At 44.9% G+C, this 16253-nt stretch overlaps 1 protein-coding gene and 1 non-coding gene across 6 annotated transcripts in view; both read left to right on the top strand.

Moving 5' to 3' along the window:
• Positions 1-15258: 15258 nt before the first annotated feature.
• Positions 15259-15340, top strand: trnas-uga (transfer RNA serine (anticodon UGA)). The gene has a single exon. It is a non-coding gene; the product is annotated as a tRNA-Ser (tRNA).
• Positions 15341-15606: 266 nt separating this feature from the next.
• LOC102789181 (glutamate receptor 1-like) overlaps positions 15607-16253 on the top strand; it is a 112155-nt gene continuing 111508 nt past the window's right edge. For all 5 annotated transcript variants that reach the window (XM_087847575.1, XM_087847576.1, XM_087847577.1 and 2 more), the window contains exon 1: positions 15607-15924. In XM_087847575.1, coding sequence (XP_087703701.1) covers positions 15831-15924 — 94 coding nt within the window. In that variant the 5' untranslated portion in view covers positions 15607-15830. The remainder of the gene's footprint in view (positions 15925-16253) is intronic.

The following is a 16253-nucleotide window of genomic DNA, read 5'->3' on the forward strand; positions in this document are numbered from 1 at the left end:
AGGTCAACAGTTTGATCCCCAATTACTGTCTGCATGTTGAAGTGTCCATCAGAGGGAGGCAGCATTAATGAAGGCTGTCAGCGCTCAGTTTGAGTAGAAATCACTGTGTTTGATTCCAGGATATTCAGCGGTTGGTCAGTAAACTGAGCAGAAGTGAAGCCTCGGTCTTCCTCTGTTGTTGTTTTGTTCCGTTAAAGTTCATTTTTTCTTCACCCACTTCCACACAGACCTTAATGTTACTGTCTGAGGTTTTAAGAAAGCAGCTGCAGGTGAGGTTAATGAAAAAGTTTCACCTTTCATCCAAGAGGCTTCTTCTTCCAGGCTTCTTCCACCTTTAAGGTGGATCTGAGAGTCACCGACCCCCTGTGTGAGTCACATGGGTTGTGGTAACCAGAGATGGGCAGGAACGCGTTACTTGTAATTAGATTACCGTTACTTTCCCGTAGGAACGCTGCGTTACTGCGTTACTAAAACCGTGATTTTTTTGCGAGAATGTCTCATGACAGTGACGTAAGCGAGTGCGACGTTCGTGACAACAGCTGTGTGCAGATCAACAATGGATCATATATCGAGTGCAGAGAGAGTATGAGCGTGCAGCGTTTAAAGCGTGGAAGTACTGACCTTACTTTGAGTTTGATTCCATAAAAAGTGACAAAAACATTAGTGTCCGTTGTGCGTGGGAAGAAAACTTCTTTTTACAGCAAAAAAACCCCTAAACTTCCAAACAAGCACCGAGTAGCTACGACGTAATGGGAAACTCACAGAGAAACTCGCGGATTCTTCCACTGACCGCTGCACACCTGCACCAGGGTAAACCTCCGCCTACCCCACTCCTGCTTTACAGGTGAAAATAGAGCAACAGGACCGCTAGTCTTTGACTTTATTTATTTTCTGCTGTGTTTTACTTGCATCTATTTGAAAGACTGAGTGTAAACACACAAAATATTTTATTTTATGTGCTGGAATGTGCAGAAAATAGGTTTAAACATTAAACAAATTTCTTCCAGTCAGAGAATGTTGCAGATAATTAAATTTTTGCTTGATGCATAAAGTTAAAAGATTAAAACTAATAAAACAAGTTTTAAAAAGAGACTTTTCCATTTGATTACATTTTATATGATGGATTATGCAGAAAAAGTAGAATTGGGCTGAAAGATCTATCACTTTATCACCTATTCAGGTTGTAAATCGTGTTTTTAAAAAGTAACTAAGTAACTAAGTAATTAATTACTTTTGAAAATAAGTAATCAGTAAAGTAACGGGATTACTTTTTTGGGGAAGTAATCAGTAATTAGTTACTGATTACTTTTTTCAAGTAACTTGACCAACACTGGTGGTAACAGATGTCAGGACTGTGTTGTGGGTGTTCGTGGGTCTGAAGTGCATCAGTATGTCGTGCTTGGAGAATATTCTTATTCTGCCACAGAAGAGACGATGATGCTGATCTGAGTCTGACTCGGGGAGCTCACAGTCTGCAAATGTTCAAAGGTTAAACACCTGAGACTTTCAGCTGTTTAGAAAAAGTCTCTGTTTTGGTGTGAGCCTGTTTTTTGCTTCTAAAGCTGGAAGAAGTTGGAGACCCACTGAGTGGAGCTGAGAAGGTGATGACTTGAAGTCGCGTCCTGCTCCAAAGGAAATGAGCGTCGTGTTCGTTAAATGTTATTTCTATGTTGATGTTTCAAACTGTTGCTGGGAGGAGAGAGAAGCTTTCCTTATTCTTCAGATTTTCATCTCCTTCCTTCTCTCTGCCTTCGTTTTCTCGACAGGTCTCACAATAGTCATTTCCTGCTCCTTAAAAAATACCCAGATATATATATACTCCTCCTCTCTCCCTCCTCCACTTATCCACTAACTCCTGCTGACAGCAGAGCCGGTGAAGGGAAGTCTTTTTTTCTGCTTCCTGCAGGCGGAGGAGACAGAGAAAGAAAGGAAGGAAGGAGTGGAGAGAAGACCAGTTTTCTGTTTTAAACAACAAGCCTGTTTTGATATGGAGGACAAGTGGCACCCCGAGAACAGCGACTCGTGCAGTCGTGCAGTCTGCGCTGCTCCTGCTCGCAGGCGTGAAAATGGAAGCAGAGGATGGAAATTTCAAGAAATAAGTGCTGCGCCTGACTGACCACATCTGAAATTTAACCCCGAGCTCAGAGGGCCAGACTTTAGTCTGTCGTGTGTTTTATGAAGCTCAGGGTTGCTCACCTTCCCCGACGCCTCGGACCGATCCTCACGTGACCTCAAGGAGGTGGAGATGCACAAAAACACAGTGGAGGAAATGAATCAAACCAAAGATCAGATGTTTTTCTGCACTAACAGCTCGTCGCTCACGTGTCCACATCACAGACTGTATATAGAAGATGGTCATAGCTGTATTTTAAATCTCCATTCTTTATGTCAACTCAGTAAACATCTCTCTGATTATTAAAAACATACATTTTGTGGCATATCTGAGAATTTTTTAAATTATATTTCTATAAATCAGAGCAAAAATAACAGCTTCAATGTTCAAGTTTTTTTTTTTATCAGGTTTCATTCTAGTGAAACATCTTTCTGTGAGCTTTGCAGCAACACAAGCTGCAAGCAACACGTGTTTTTGTTGCTGCAAGTGCTTTTTATGCAGTTTTTGCAAAGCTATATGTGGAAGGAAACTGTGACCGAGGACAAGCTGATGGCATAAGATGTAAGTACAACTCCTCCGGTTTCATATGCAAAAAAAATTATTGCGCTAGCTCACGTGGTTCCGGTTCTACAGGGATTTAAAAATAGTTACGCAAAACGGAGCGTGCTGCTCTGACCGGCTTTACGATTTTCAATTGTTTTGTAGTTTATTGCACTTTTTTGCAATTAATGTAGTTACTATGGACTTAATGCAGACATATTATTAAAATCTGGGCTGTAATGGTTGTATTGATGTATAGCAACTTGAAATGCTCCCAAAAATGGCTCCACAGCATGTAAACATATAATATAAGCTCTGGCGGACTTGGTTCTATGGTAGGTCTTAAAGGGTTAAAGCTTACATTTGGTGGAAGAGCGACATGTGATGTGGGGTTAAGACTGGAACAGATGAGACAAGTTCACTCATTTTATTGAAGGATTAGTCTTCTGGAGGCAGCGCTCACCAACAGAAGCATGAAGCAGCCTGTTGTCCAGGACCTCGATTATGCCAGAGAGGAACCAACATGTGAGACGAGAGGGGAGGGTGTAGCTTAGCTTCTTACCTGCATTCTTTCCCTTGTGTGGGCTCAGAGAGAAATCAGCAGACTCAGGAGAATAAACAGGAGGAAAGTGGGCAGGCGGGTGAGTCACAGGCAGGTAATGATTTCCTTCCTTTTCCACCCACAAAGTTTCAGAGTAACAGGTGAGTGAGTTCCACAGGTGTAGGTGTCTTTCTCTTACAGTCAGATTTATCTTCAGCTTTGGAAGCAGCGGTTTCTCCAGGAGGAAGTCGACATCAGAGCGCTGACGGAAACCGGAGCAAAGAGCGCTCATAAGAATGCAAAGACTGAACGAGCAGCAGATGGAAGGAAAGGAGAAAAGGAAGGCAGAGAAGTTTGCTGCTCATCCGAGGAGTTTCAGATGTATGGAGGAGTAAGACTTCCTTTAAATTTCAATTAAATGTAGACATTTTTTCAGCATTTAATCAGCATTTTGTTCAATCCTCCATCACAGAGCAGACACGTTTGCTATGATCACAGCTCTGCTGAACACACAGTCGAGCAGATGCACCTGAAGGCTGCTCGGTTTGAGCCGTCAGCTGTTTGTAACCTGAATGTTTCCTCTTCAGCTCAAATCTCAGGACCTCTGCTGTGTAGATGAATACATCTCATTTCTCTTCATGTAAAAACATTTTAATAGAGTATTGATGTTTCCTCACACTCTTCTTTTGAATTATGGATGTTTGGCTCCTCCGACTTCCCATTGAAGAGTTTTCATCCAGTTTTATGTTCCTGAGGTTTATTCTTGTTTTAGCAGAGTTAACGTGACCCTAAAGGTTTAAAGAACAAAAAGCTGGTGAACAGATGGAGGACAAACAGAAAGACCGAGGGACACGGCGATGTCCTCAGCTCACCTCAGTTCGGCTCAGCTCGCCTTCTCTTCTGCGGTGAAATCTTCTGAGCTCGTTTTTCCGTAGCGTGTTGTTATTTCCGGCCTTCGCAGCTCAGCAAAGTGCTTTTTGTCTTAAGTGCTTTTGTTAAAAGTGCTTTGATAAACAGTTCAGGCTGATACGAACAGAAGCTGGATCTGAATGTGTGACCCCGGATCGAGCAGCACGGCGGCCCGCTGATGCCTTGTGACGGCTTCAATGCAAAGAAAGGCCATGAATAAATCAGCGGGCTGCTGCGAGCTTCCTGCTTTCCTCAGGTGTTCGGCCGCAGCGTTAGAGGAACAGTCGCTCACAATCTTGTGACACTCGGCAGCTTTCCTTGTTTTTCCTTTTTTAACTTTTCTCACAGTTTCTGGATGTTTGTCTTATTTTGCGGGATTTGACTCCTCTCAGTCACACTCGTTATCCTGTGTCTGTGTAAATCACACAGGATGGTAACAAGAGGTGGAGTTCAACACCAACCAAAAATGTGCCCAAGAGTTGCACAACTAACTCAAAATACATCATTTAAGACATTAACATTTCAGCTCCTCACCCTTTCTGCCAGCTTTCCTCTGATTGGCTGCCCCTCGTGAGATGAGGACAGCTGGTGGGTGGAGCTTCCGAGAAAACAGCAGCTACAGCAGCTCATAGGCTGTGTCCCAATTCAGGGTCTGCACGCTTGAACTACGCGTACTACGTACTATAAGTACGAGAAGTGCGGAAGTGAGAGGCTTGTGAAATGGGCGGTCTAGCCTTAGTCGCACTGTTCAGGTTGCCTAGCAACCACGATACTAACCGCGAGAAACGTTACATACAGCTTTGTGTGACAGAAATGAAGGAGAAAAATGTTTTGTTGGTCAATCATTTTTGTCATGACATCACTTTGATTAGTTGAGTATCTGAGGCTGAGACCACAGGACTGTAAAACATGATTGTTGGGCTTCATTTCTGTACTGAACAGTTATTTAAGATTAGCTAGTAAATAATAATTAGTTAATGTTGTTCATGAGACTAAAATCATCTCACTGTGGTAATGTAAATATAATATGGCCAATATTATAGTATTGTCAGATTATTATGATATATATATATATATATATATATATATATATATATATATATATATATATATATATATATATATGGCTTTAAAACCAAGTTAACGCTGAAAGTACAAACATCACTAGTGTCACATAACTTTGCCGGCATGTGGCCAACAGCAATGTTTTAATGTTCTTCGTTATTAAACATTCGCACATGAATAAGTGACGTCATATTCAGTACTTACTTTTGACAGTTCACTTTTCGGCCGCTCCCTTCTGCCATATTTTGCGGCAAAATTATCCACACCCACCGCCGCGCTATGAATTGTGGGATATATGGGACCACGAAGCGTGCACCGGACCACGCTTGATATTTGGGGAAATCGACGGCGCATTTGGAGTATGCATTTGAAGTACACTTCGAATTGGGACAGCCGTCGTCGCGTGGCGGTGACGTAACCGCACTTAAAATGCGTACTTCAAGCGTGCAGACCCTGAATTGGGACACAGCCATAGTCTGCTCTTCCTCACAGTGATGACTTGTAGCTACACCGAGCTCAGTAATTGAAACTGGGCCAGTTTATTATGAACAGCCAGGGCTGAACAGGCAATAATCACAAGAAGTTTCAACATTTTAACAGGAGGCTGAAAGTTTAGCTTTTACTTGTATGACAGATTCAGCAGATTTACTCTGAGGGCTGAAATAAGCATCTCTTTACCTCCACCTTGATGGATGGAGAGGTTGATGCAGGTTGGAGGCTTCACAGAAGAATCCCTGAGGAGGAAGTTCCTGTAAAGTTTGTGGTAATGAGCCTTCGCTGACACGCTGCACTGATTTAGGACAATTAGGCTTTGATTTCCAAACCTGGTGTGAGAGGGAGACATCTGATTATGTCTCAAGTAACAGCAAACAAAATCAGCCTTCTACATAACTGATGGAGCAAAAGTGTTTCGTAATCAGTGCGTCCCACTTCCCGTTTTTCAGCCCCTCTGCCTCAAAGTTTCTAAGTGACTTTTAAGTCAGGGTTAAATGTTCGATCGTGATACAAACTGTCATCACTGCTGATAAATGGCGTGCAGAGACAAAGGCGGGCTCAGAGCTGCAGTTTACATTTTATTGGAAATTTGATGGGTAAAAAGATGAGTCTCATATGTTTGCAGTCACTTTCTGAGCATCTTCAGTGTTTTTTAATGTGACACTAAATTCTCTTTATTGCTTTTCTTTTGCATCCCATCAACTTCCTGCAGAATGACTTTTTTTCTGCCAAGCCAGTGTTATTTGATTCCATGTATAAAATAATACTTTATCTTCTTATTAAAGCTGGCATCAGACTGATAACATTTTAATATATTACCAAAACTTTTATGTCCTTAGAGGCCAGATGTGGCAAAACCCAGGGATCCAGTTTGAAACATCTGGATGGCTCTGCTGCGTCCGGACGGATGACGGCTGCACAGATTTCTTCAAGATCAATACTGGCGTCTGACAAGGATGCGTGTTATCCCCTTTCCTCTTCCTGTTGGAAATTGACTTCATCGTGCGACGATCAGTTGACCAAGCTGGCATCGGTGTGCCCTGGCACGAAGCGCGTAATCTCACTGACTTGGACTTCGCAGATGACATCGCCCTGCTGGGCTCGACTCAGGAAGATCTCCAAAAGTTGACCGCGGCCCTGCAGAGGGAGGCGACGAAAGTTGGATTAAGAATCAGCGCCAAAAAAACCCAAGGTACTCCGAGTTGGCTATGCACGTGCTCGCATTCCTGTCATGATCAACCAACAACGTGCTGAAGAGGTTGAGAATGTTACATATCTTGGCAGCATCATCTCGAATGACGGGGTCTCTGATCGGGATGTCGACGCCAGAGTAGGGAAGGCAGCTGGTGTCCTGCGACGTCTCCAACCTATTTGGAACTCGACCTCCCTGAATGTTAGGGTCACGATCAGACTACTGAACTCTATCGTCTTCCCTACTGCACTTTACACTAGTGAAACCTGGCGCTCAACAAGTGCAATTATTCAACACCTGAACGTGCTTCAACAACGTGGCCTGCGGCGAATCCTGAGAATTTCCTACCGGGACCGAATAACAAATGAGGAGGTCCTACAAAGAGCAGGCACCCGCCCGTTAGCCGATGTTGTTGCAGAAAGGCGCTTCCGCTTTGCGGGCCATATTTTACGCCTACCCCCTCATCGCCCAGCTAAGATTGCCATGACATGGCGTCCACGCACTGGCAAGCGAAAGCAAGGCCGACCAAAGACCACATGGCGTCGAACATTCATGGACGATCTGAGAACTGTCGACATTGCCTGGGACGAAGCTGAAGCAGTCGCTGCTGACCGACATCGATGGAGATCACTAGCTGCCCGATGCGCCGCCCGGCGTAGGAGGAACTAAGTGCTAAGTAAGTGCTTCAGTATTACAATAAGGTTTAAATAAACAGCAATTTCCTGTCTCACAAGCCAATGTTTTTTTGATCCATCCATCCACCCCACCCTCCTCCCAACGTTCCCAAAACAGAAAAGTATAAATGTGTGTGTTCTGATACTGTAGGAGACGACTGTTGATGTGAATTCCTCCTTTATAAATAAAACTAAACTGAACTGAAATGATTCTTAATAATTTTTTTTCATTGTCAATTAATTAACTGCAAAGTTCCAAAAGTTAAAGAAAGAAAGCAAAATGTGAATTTTACGAAACATTTGGCGATCATCAGCAGCTCTGCAGGATTTTCCCGTCATGCTTCATCCCATTGGGTGTGGCTCGGTACTGTGGCTTCAGTTCAGGTCTGGGATGAAACAGATCTGTTGTGTCTGGAGGGGTCTCTGCAGGTCACATGATGAATGTTATGTAGTGGGGACAGGTGAGACTGAGGGTGGAGGTTATGGGTCAGGGGTCGGGCACTGAAGGACGAGATGTAGGTCCGCTCTCCTTCCACATCGAGCACATCTATGATTTACACTCACAGGAGGTGAATCTGAGCATCACATTCACTCTGCACAGGAACAATAAAGCTGTGTGGGCACAATGCAGTCATCATTTATTCATTTTCACATCATGCTCGATGGAAAACTGCACACGAAAAGCATGATTCTTTTACGAGCCTTCGAGCTGCTTTAGATCTCTTAATGTACGATAGAGAAACCTGGTAGTTCTGACCTGAGGGTGAAAACAGGAATCTGAAGGTTTGAGCTTCACGTCTGACAAACAGCCCGAAGCACAAAATGTAATAAAGACCAGAATGAAACAGAACAAGTGAAGAGTTCACCTCAAAACACCGACAAAAACATGAAGTAATTACAATAAGCAGATGAAGATTTAGTCGTGATGAACAGAAAACATTTCACTTACCACAAAGTTAACAGCTGTGCTTGTTTGTAATATGAAGTGGTGCTTTGGGGTCCGCAGGATGTTAGAGGCAAGATCAGGCTCAAGTTTCTTCTTGCTTCATTTTTACACCCAAATCAGGAAGTCCTACTCCAGAGGTTCCCAAAGTGTGGGGCCCGCTCCCTGGGGGGGGTGGCATGAAAAGGAAAAAAAAAGAAAAAAGACCTCTTGGACACTGCTAGCATCATGGACAGGTTTTTGACGAGACGCCCACACAAACGCAAAGCAGGAGATGAAGCGTCGCTGAATATGTTTCCAAACCAACTTCATTCTGAGACAAAGACTAGAAAATATGATGAAGCAAATCTTCTCTTTGGCTTCACCTGCACAAGTGCCGAGGTCGGTCTCCCTGCAGGATTGGTTTTCCCTGCGTTGGGAGCAGCGCTGGGCTGTTCAAATCACGGACAAACAGGATCCCACATCCTTGATTTTTAGTTCACAAACACTTGTTGTAATGACGAACTACTCCTGACAGTTTGGAGACGTTTGCTCTTTATACAGTAAAGTTACAGGATACAAATAACATCAGGCTGATCCTGCCACGATTTGTTTCCTCGGTTCAAATCACAGACAAACAGGATCCTACAGCTGTTTATGTTTTTGAACCCATTTTGCACAGAGAGGCATTTTTTGAGAAATGTATTGATGTTGAATATTATTACACAGGAAAAAACAACTACTGTAATTCCCGGACTACAGAGCGCACCTGATTAAAAGCCGCATGCTTTAATTTTAGAAAGAAAATCATTTTGTACTTGTCATGGTCCCCGCACCTCGCCAGCTGACAGCAGTCAGGCGCTATGTTTTGTGTTGTTTATTCTCCTCTCTTGCCTCTGCTCTCTTTCTCTCTCGTCCTCTCCCTCTCTCTTTCTCCTGCCGGGGCGGAGCTCAGTATGGGCTCCCGCCCCTGGCCCACGCACCTGGGGATGATCAGCACACCTGCCGCTGATTACGCGAATTAGAGTACTACTTAAGATGGTGAGTCTGCTCTACTCGTCGCTGGATCGTTGAGCCATCAGCGTCAGTCGCCCTGCAAACCTGTAATTTGAACTCGTGAGTACTTCTGAACCTGGAAGCTGACTGTCTCTCTATATGTGTGTAGATCTCCCCTGGACCCTGAGCAACTGTGACTGAGCGTGTGCAAGACGAGTGGTGGTGAAGAGAGGAGCTGTTGTCTGTGTACGGAAAACCCCCACCCTGGACTCCTTCCCCTGTCACTCCTGGACCCCGAACCCCGACCCTTTTCCCGAACACCTTTGTATATATATTGTACCTGTGGGAATCACTGTAAATAAATCCACTCTTGTTTGAAAGAACTAGTGGTCTGCGCCTGAGTCCGCTTCACTAGCCGTGACAGTACTTGTACAGGCCGGATTTTAAGCCGTATGCGTTTCACTCGTAATGTGAGATATTTACACAGAAATATTACACGTGAGGATTTTTAACGTTTAATTTAATCCGTAAGGTAACAGAAACATGGTAACATACAAAAATACATACTGCAAATGCTCTTTTTCCTCAAACAGCGGCTGTAACACGGCTACCTGTAAGTACACGTACGTATCAGTAACACACAAATTACGTTGCTTATGTTTTTTTTACAAACAACAAACAACTCCTTATCAATTTTATTGGTCTACTGTTACCAGGCAAAATGTTTTTGGCCGCATGAAAAAAAAAAATGCTATAGCCGCACGTCTGTATAAGCCGCAGTGTTCACAGTGTGGGGAAAAAAGTAGCGGCTTATGACCCGAAAACTCAGCTACACGTTAAATAATTACACAAAGAGTTTTCTTGTAAAACAAAGGGGGCCTAACAAAAAAAGTTTGGGAGCCACTGTCCTACTCAGTGCCTCCTTGGTTCCACTGGAAGTCTCTTCCTGTTAAAAGAGAGTTCTGTCTCCCCACTTTTGCCAAGTGCTGCTCATCTGGGATTGTCTAATTGCTTTGGGGTGGATAAAAGTGATATATATGATATTGATGGTGCCACCATGGCATTGTATACTGGTTAATCCTCTTGTTGAGTTTTAAGCTGAGTGTCAGACGGTGAGCCGAGGGTGGAACAAACATTCCCTGCTTCATCGTCCTCCTGGACACTAACAATGACCTCAGTTTACTCAACATAGGAGCCGTGGGCTGTTATCTTACAGACTTCTATAAAAACACACTTTCAGCGCTTAGTTTTAAATATCTGTCTACAACTGGAAGTCGTTGTGCACCCAGAGGAGTCGCCCCCTGCTGACCATCAAAAAGAATGCAGGTTTAAGACACTGATGAGTTTTGTAGGGTGACTTTAAAAAAGGTGATTAATGTTAGAAGACAAAGCTGTTTTGTCCTTCCCCTCAACCTCCAATCAGTCAGGATGTCTTAGTTCTGCAGAGATCTCTTCCTGTTCACAGGAAGTGCTGCTCCTCTGGGACCGTTTGACTGTTGCTTCACTTTGCAATATAAATGACCTTGAGATGACTGACGCTGCATAAATAAAACTGAATTGACATGATTCCTTAAAATAATTTTATTTTGTTTTGTGTTGTTTTCTCGAGACTATAAATGTAACACAATCCAACAGTAATGTGTCTGAGCACAAGTAGCTCTGCCTAAAGAAGCAGTCAAACAGAACAAAAACCAAACAAACACAGTTTTAATTGAGTTTATATCCACGATCACAGACGGGCTTTAGAGCCGCAGGACGCCTCAGTTCTTCTGACCTCCAGCTGTTGTCAGTGTGTACTGAAATTGGTTTGCAGCTGGAAATCAGCACAATGAGGAAAAGAGTCACGTCTGACAGACGTCTCCATTTTTCTGAGCTAAAGACTCCTATCACAGCCAGATCTTCAGATATTATCGCTAAACATCCTGTCAACCAATCACGTCCTCCTGTCAGCGCGCAGGCAGCGCATGGACTCAGATTAGACCATTTGATGTAGCTCATATAGATAAAGCAGATGCCTGTCTGCATGTGCTGCTTCAGCTAATTACACATGGCGCTAATTAGAGTTAACTCAAGGAGGCAAAACAAGAGAAAAGTGACAATCGCTGCTTTTGCTGCTGTGATCTTGATGATATTACAAAACATTTACTGATGAAACTGCTTTGAACTGTCGGTTGGTGCCACCTTGTAATAATGCATCAGGACAGCCACCACACTGCTAATGGGTGGCTAAAGTTGCAGCTCTGGTGTGTCTTACGGTGTGTTCACACCGAACGCGATAGACGCGAACGAAAACGCCCCAAATTTGACGCGTGCACATACGCACCTCAACACGTGGCCAAGAAAAATCCATCGCACCTCAAAATTGCATATTTTGACGCGCGTGAACCGGAAATGTGGGAGGAAGTTGTGCCAGACCGGTATCTTTGCTAGATGGCAGCTGTCGAGCTAGCGTTTGAAGAGAGAGTCTCCCTTCTCTATTTACTGTGGAGAGCAGAGCAGCGGCGTTAAGGACGTCCTCGCCGTACCTGGGTCCATCAGGTCCTCCAGACGCGTGAGCAGTTTGGTGAGTTTCACCAAACTGCTCCAGGAGCTGCGCCTGGATGACGGCCAATTTCAGCGATATCGCCGTCTTCCCCTCGCCCAGTTTGAGGACCTGCTGTCCCGCGTTTTCGCGACGCAAATCTGCTTCCGAATTTTTGCGGGAGCCGCAATCGCGGGTCATCGCGCTTTTCCATTGACTTTACATGTAAACCTGACGCTCTGGCCGCCTCTATCGCGTTCGGTGTGAACACACCGTAACAGGTCAGCTTCATCGTGTAGATCCCTCCTCTCTGGCGACCAAACAGAAACAGACCTCATCTAAATTACTTAGCAACACATTATTTTGATGCGAACCATCAGACATTCAATTTATCTATCAAGAATCTTTATTCTTAGACAAATTATGAGTTGCACCATCAATCTGAGAACTGCTTCCACTGTTTCGATGCCTATGACGTGTTATGATGCTGCCTCTTTTAGTACTAACTAGGGATGCACCGATACCGATACTGGTATCGGTATCCGATATCGGTAACCGATACTGGTATCGGTATCGGGGCCGATACTGTAAAATGTGTGTGTACTCATACTCATAAAAGTTAACCGATACCATGAACCGATACTAACTTATTTCATTAATCAGAGGGTGGCATGTCATTTTTGTTGTAGTTTTTTAGATTGGCCACTAGGGGGACATCCCGCGCTAAACAGGCACAGGATTAGGCGAGTGAGTCTGGCGGCTCCAGATAAAAAAGAGAAACTGGAGGCTGCTGTAGCTAGGCTAAACAAAATGTCAGCAGTGTGGAACAGCCAACTTTAACTCAGGTTTTGGAAAAGCGAAGAAAAATGTCAAGAGAAAATCCACGAGCAGTTAAAATAACAGAGGCTCTGACTCATTTTATCGCTCTGGATGACCAGCCAATGCCGGTGTGTGTGTGTGTGTGTGTGTGTGGTAGAAGTATCGGTTTTTGTACTCTGTATCGGCAAGTACTCAGATCCAAGTATCGGTATCGTATCGGTTTGAAAAAATTGGTATCGTTGCATCACATTAGTACTAACCCTTAAAAATAACCACAGCGCAGACTTCATAATGAAAAATGGCCGCAGGAAACTGGACTGAAAGCAAAATCTAACTGAACAAAAAAAGACTCTTTTAACTTAAATAAAACTTCCTGTCGGGTGCAGGCCCAAGAGGCCTTTTTGTACACTTCTGCATGTTACATACGTGTACTGAAGTTCATACGTGTAGGTGCTTTGTAGGATTGTGTCATGCAGCTACACATTGCATCTCATGAGTTCTTGAGGACGTTGATGCCCTCAGAAAGCAAACCTGTGAAAATAACAATGGAGCAGATCCAACAAGGCCTTCACACTCAGTCCCAATAACGCAGTAACGAGCTTAATAAGTAAAAAGTACATGCTGCACCATGTGGAAGTGCGCTAACAGAAGCATCTAAACTGAGGCCGGTGGCAGTCTGAGAGTGATTCAGTGTACGATGGCTTTAAAGTGCAGAGTTACTGTGATCAGCCTCAGCGGCTCCTGGTGCCTCGCGCTGCCAGCAGAACATGTTTTATGTTTTATCCAACAGCTGCTGAGACTTTTCAGTCGGAACGATCGGATCGACGCATTTTACAATCACGACACGAACATTTTAGATTTGATTCTCCTACTCTGCTGTTACATTAATTAGTGAACATTTCATGGTTTATTTAAAGTCACTTTGCATCAGAATCTCTTTCTCAGGACAACAGGCGCACCGTTAACATCAAAAATGGCCGCCCTCCTACAAGATTTGCCCACACGTGGAGTAACGGGGACGCTGATAATCCTCTTCTATTCACTCTCAGTCAACCAATTTATGGAGACAAAACAAAGAGAGGGAGGAACGTGATCGCCCCCTTTCATGCGAGTCCCTGCCTAATTAATTTATCTGTGCTCAGCGAGCAGGCCGACGGCGGCGTGGGCGGATCCAGAGGAAACACGACAAACGATCAACTTGAAGCCGCCTCGCTCCCACAGCTCCCCTTTATCTGCTGCTGTCCAGCAGCTACGTGTGTGATGTTGTAAACATGAGCATCTAAAGCGGCATTTCCACGGCTTTCAGTGAGACGCAGCCTCAGTGTGTCGCTGCAGAGAAACTCCGCTTTCAGGTGTTCGCTCCCACTTTCCTGTTTCTTTGGTCTAAAATATTTACAATTAAATCCTGTCTGAAGGGAAGCAGATAAATAATCCTGTGTAGGAGAGTTTGTGATTTCTGCTATTGTCTCTGTATGTTGGTGAAAGGTGCTGGTGGCTGCAGTTTGAGGCCACAGCAGTACAGCTTGTTCCTGTAGCATCATTATTCATTTTGCTCAGTGATTTATGAGGATTGTAATCACGTGTATTCTCTGTTCTCGTGGTCATACATGTGCACTGTGCTGGTGCTTTGTTACAATGAACAGGAACAGTTTTTAATGTTTTCTTTTTGCCTTCTCGGCCCCAGGATGAGCCCAGTTCTTGTGATTGAAGCTAAAAGCTTGCGGACTGAGCAAAGCTCTGATTGGCTGAGAGAAGATATCGGTTTGTCTTCTGTCTGCATTCTGTCTTAGCAACTGGTTGACATCTGCAAACCCATTTGAGTTTGGGTTTGTGGTCACGTTAAATAAGATGAGATAAAGTTATGATTTCATTCAGACAGCACTGACTACGTGTAACGATACAGCTAATAATACAAGCTTGTGTCAGAACTAGTCGTTCTGGTTGGACTCTGAACAAAAGTTCACGACTTTAAAGAACGTGGCGGAAGAAGGTTTCTGGTGAGTTGGGTCCACGGTTCTCTTTCAGTTCCTCTCCTATGCTGATGTGAGTTCAGGCATCAGCTGTGTGAGGCTGAAGAGTGAGGTTAACTCTCTCACACACAAACACACACGAGACAACAGCAGGGCTGCAAGATTGTGAACAATGTCAGCAGGTGTGTTAGGAGAACATGTGTGTTGTGAACTAGCAGCAAAAACCAAAACTGGTTTTAGAGAAAGATATAAATGTGTTATTTCCACTGTTGGAGCCTCAAGTGGACGTTAGCGGAACTGCAGGTTTTTGCTCTTCGCTCTGAACTTTTCGTGGTTCACCGTTTCAGGCTTTTCTGTGAAGGTCAGTCCAAGAAAAAAAGCTCTCAGGGCTGCAGCTGCCTTTCTTTGTTCCACCAAACATCCACTGCTCCAGTCACGCTGATACACTCCTATGGTGGGCCTCGAACCCATAACCACTGGTGTAGGAGGACAGTTGGAGGCGCTGTGATGGCCGAGTGGTTAAGGCGTGGGACTTGAAATCCAACGGGGTTTCCCCACGCAGGTTAAAAACCTGCTCGCACCGGATGGGAAGGTTTAGAACGGAAAAGACTGAAGTCTGTTAACTGACCAGATCCCGTGACGGTGAAAAGTGTAAACAGTTAGCACATGTGTGGATCTCAGTGACCAGCGTGGGGGCGACCCTTACTGACAGAAATCTGACCTGCTGAACTCCTTTTCGCGTGGCCAAATGTGTTTCACAGTAAAGTCACGCACTGATTTTGGTGTAACTCCACCTGCCTGATGTGCGCAGCAGCAAGAGAGAGAGGGTGAGAGAGTGGAGGGGTGAGAGAGTGGAGGGGTGAGAGAGGTACAGGGACGTGAACAGAGTCTCGGCGGCAGCTCGGCTCTGCGCTCCGAGTGTGGATGTTAGAAAAGAGGGAAGGACTCCGACACACACACACACACACAGGAGCGCTACCGGTGGACGTGAGTGTGCTCCCGGGCTGCGGAGCGTCTCTCCGGTCAGCTGTGAATGGGATTACGGCGGCTCCTCCGGGACTGCAGGAGGAACCATGCGGCCGCAGAGCTGCCCGCTGCCCGCTGCCCTGCTCCCGCTGCTGCTCGGGCTCTGCAGCGGCACAAGTTTCCCAACTAACATCAACATAGGTGAGTGAGCCCCGAGAACCCGGGTCTGAGCAGCCCGACCCCCACATATCCACATCATTCATATCGTGATCACGCGTGGACGCCTGGACCCGAGCGCTCGCGCTCCTCCAGACTGTCTCGAATGTTCCTGCTGTGACTTTGTCTCGATGTTCTGTGATCGGGACTCGCTCACTTACACTAAGTTAGGGTTTATATTTCCACGCGAGGACAGGCGCTTGTTGTGTCTGCAGCACTTTAATATCGCTGCAACACGCAGGGCATCGTTACCACTGTGACGTGGGGCGGAGGTTGTTCTCAGTGATTCTGAGCGGCGGGAAGATTATGGAGAT

The sequence above is a fragment of the Neolamprologus brichardi genome, chromosome 10, assembly GCF_056152115.1.
Source record: "Neolamprologus brichardi isolate AB-2024 chromosome 10, ASM5615211v1, whole genome shotgun sequence".
Classification (NCBI taxonomy): domain Eukaryota; kingdom Metazoa; phylum Chordata; class Actinopteri; order Cichliformes; family Cichlidae; genus Neolamprologus; species Neolamprologus brichardi.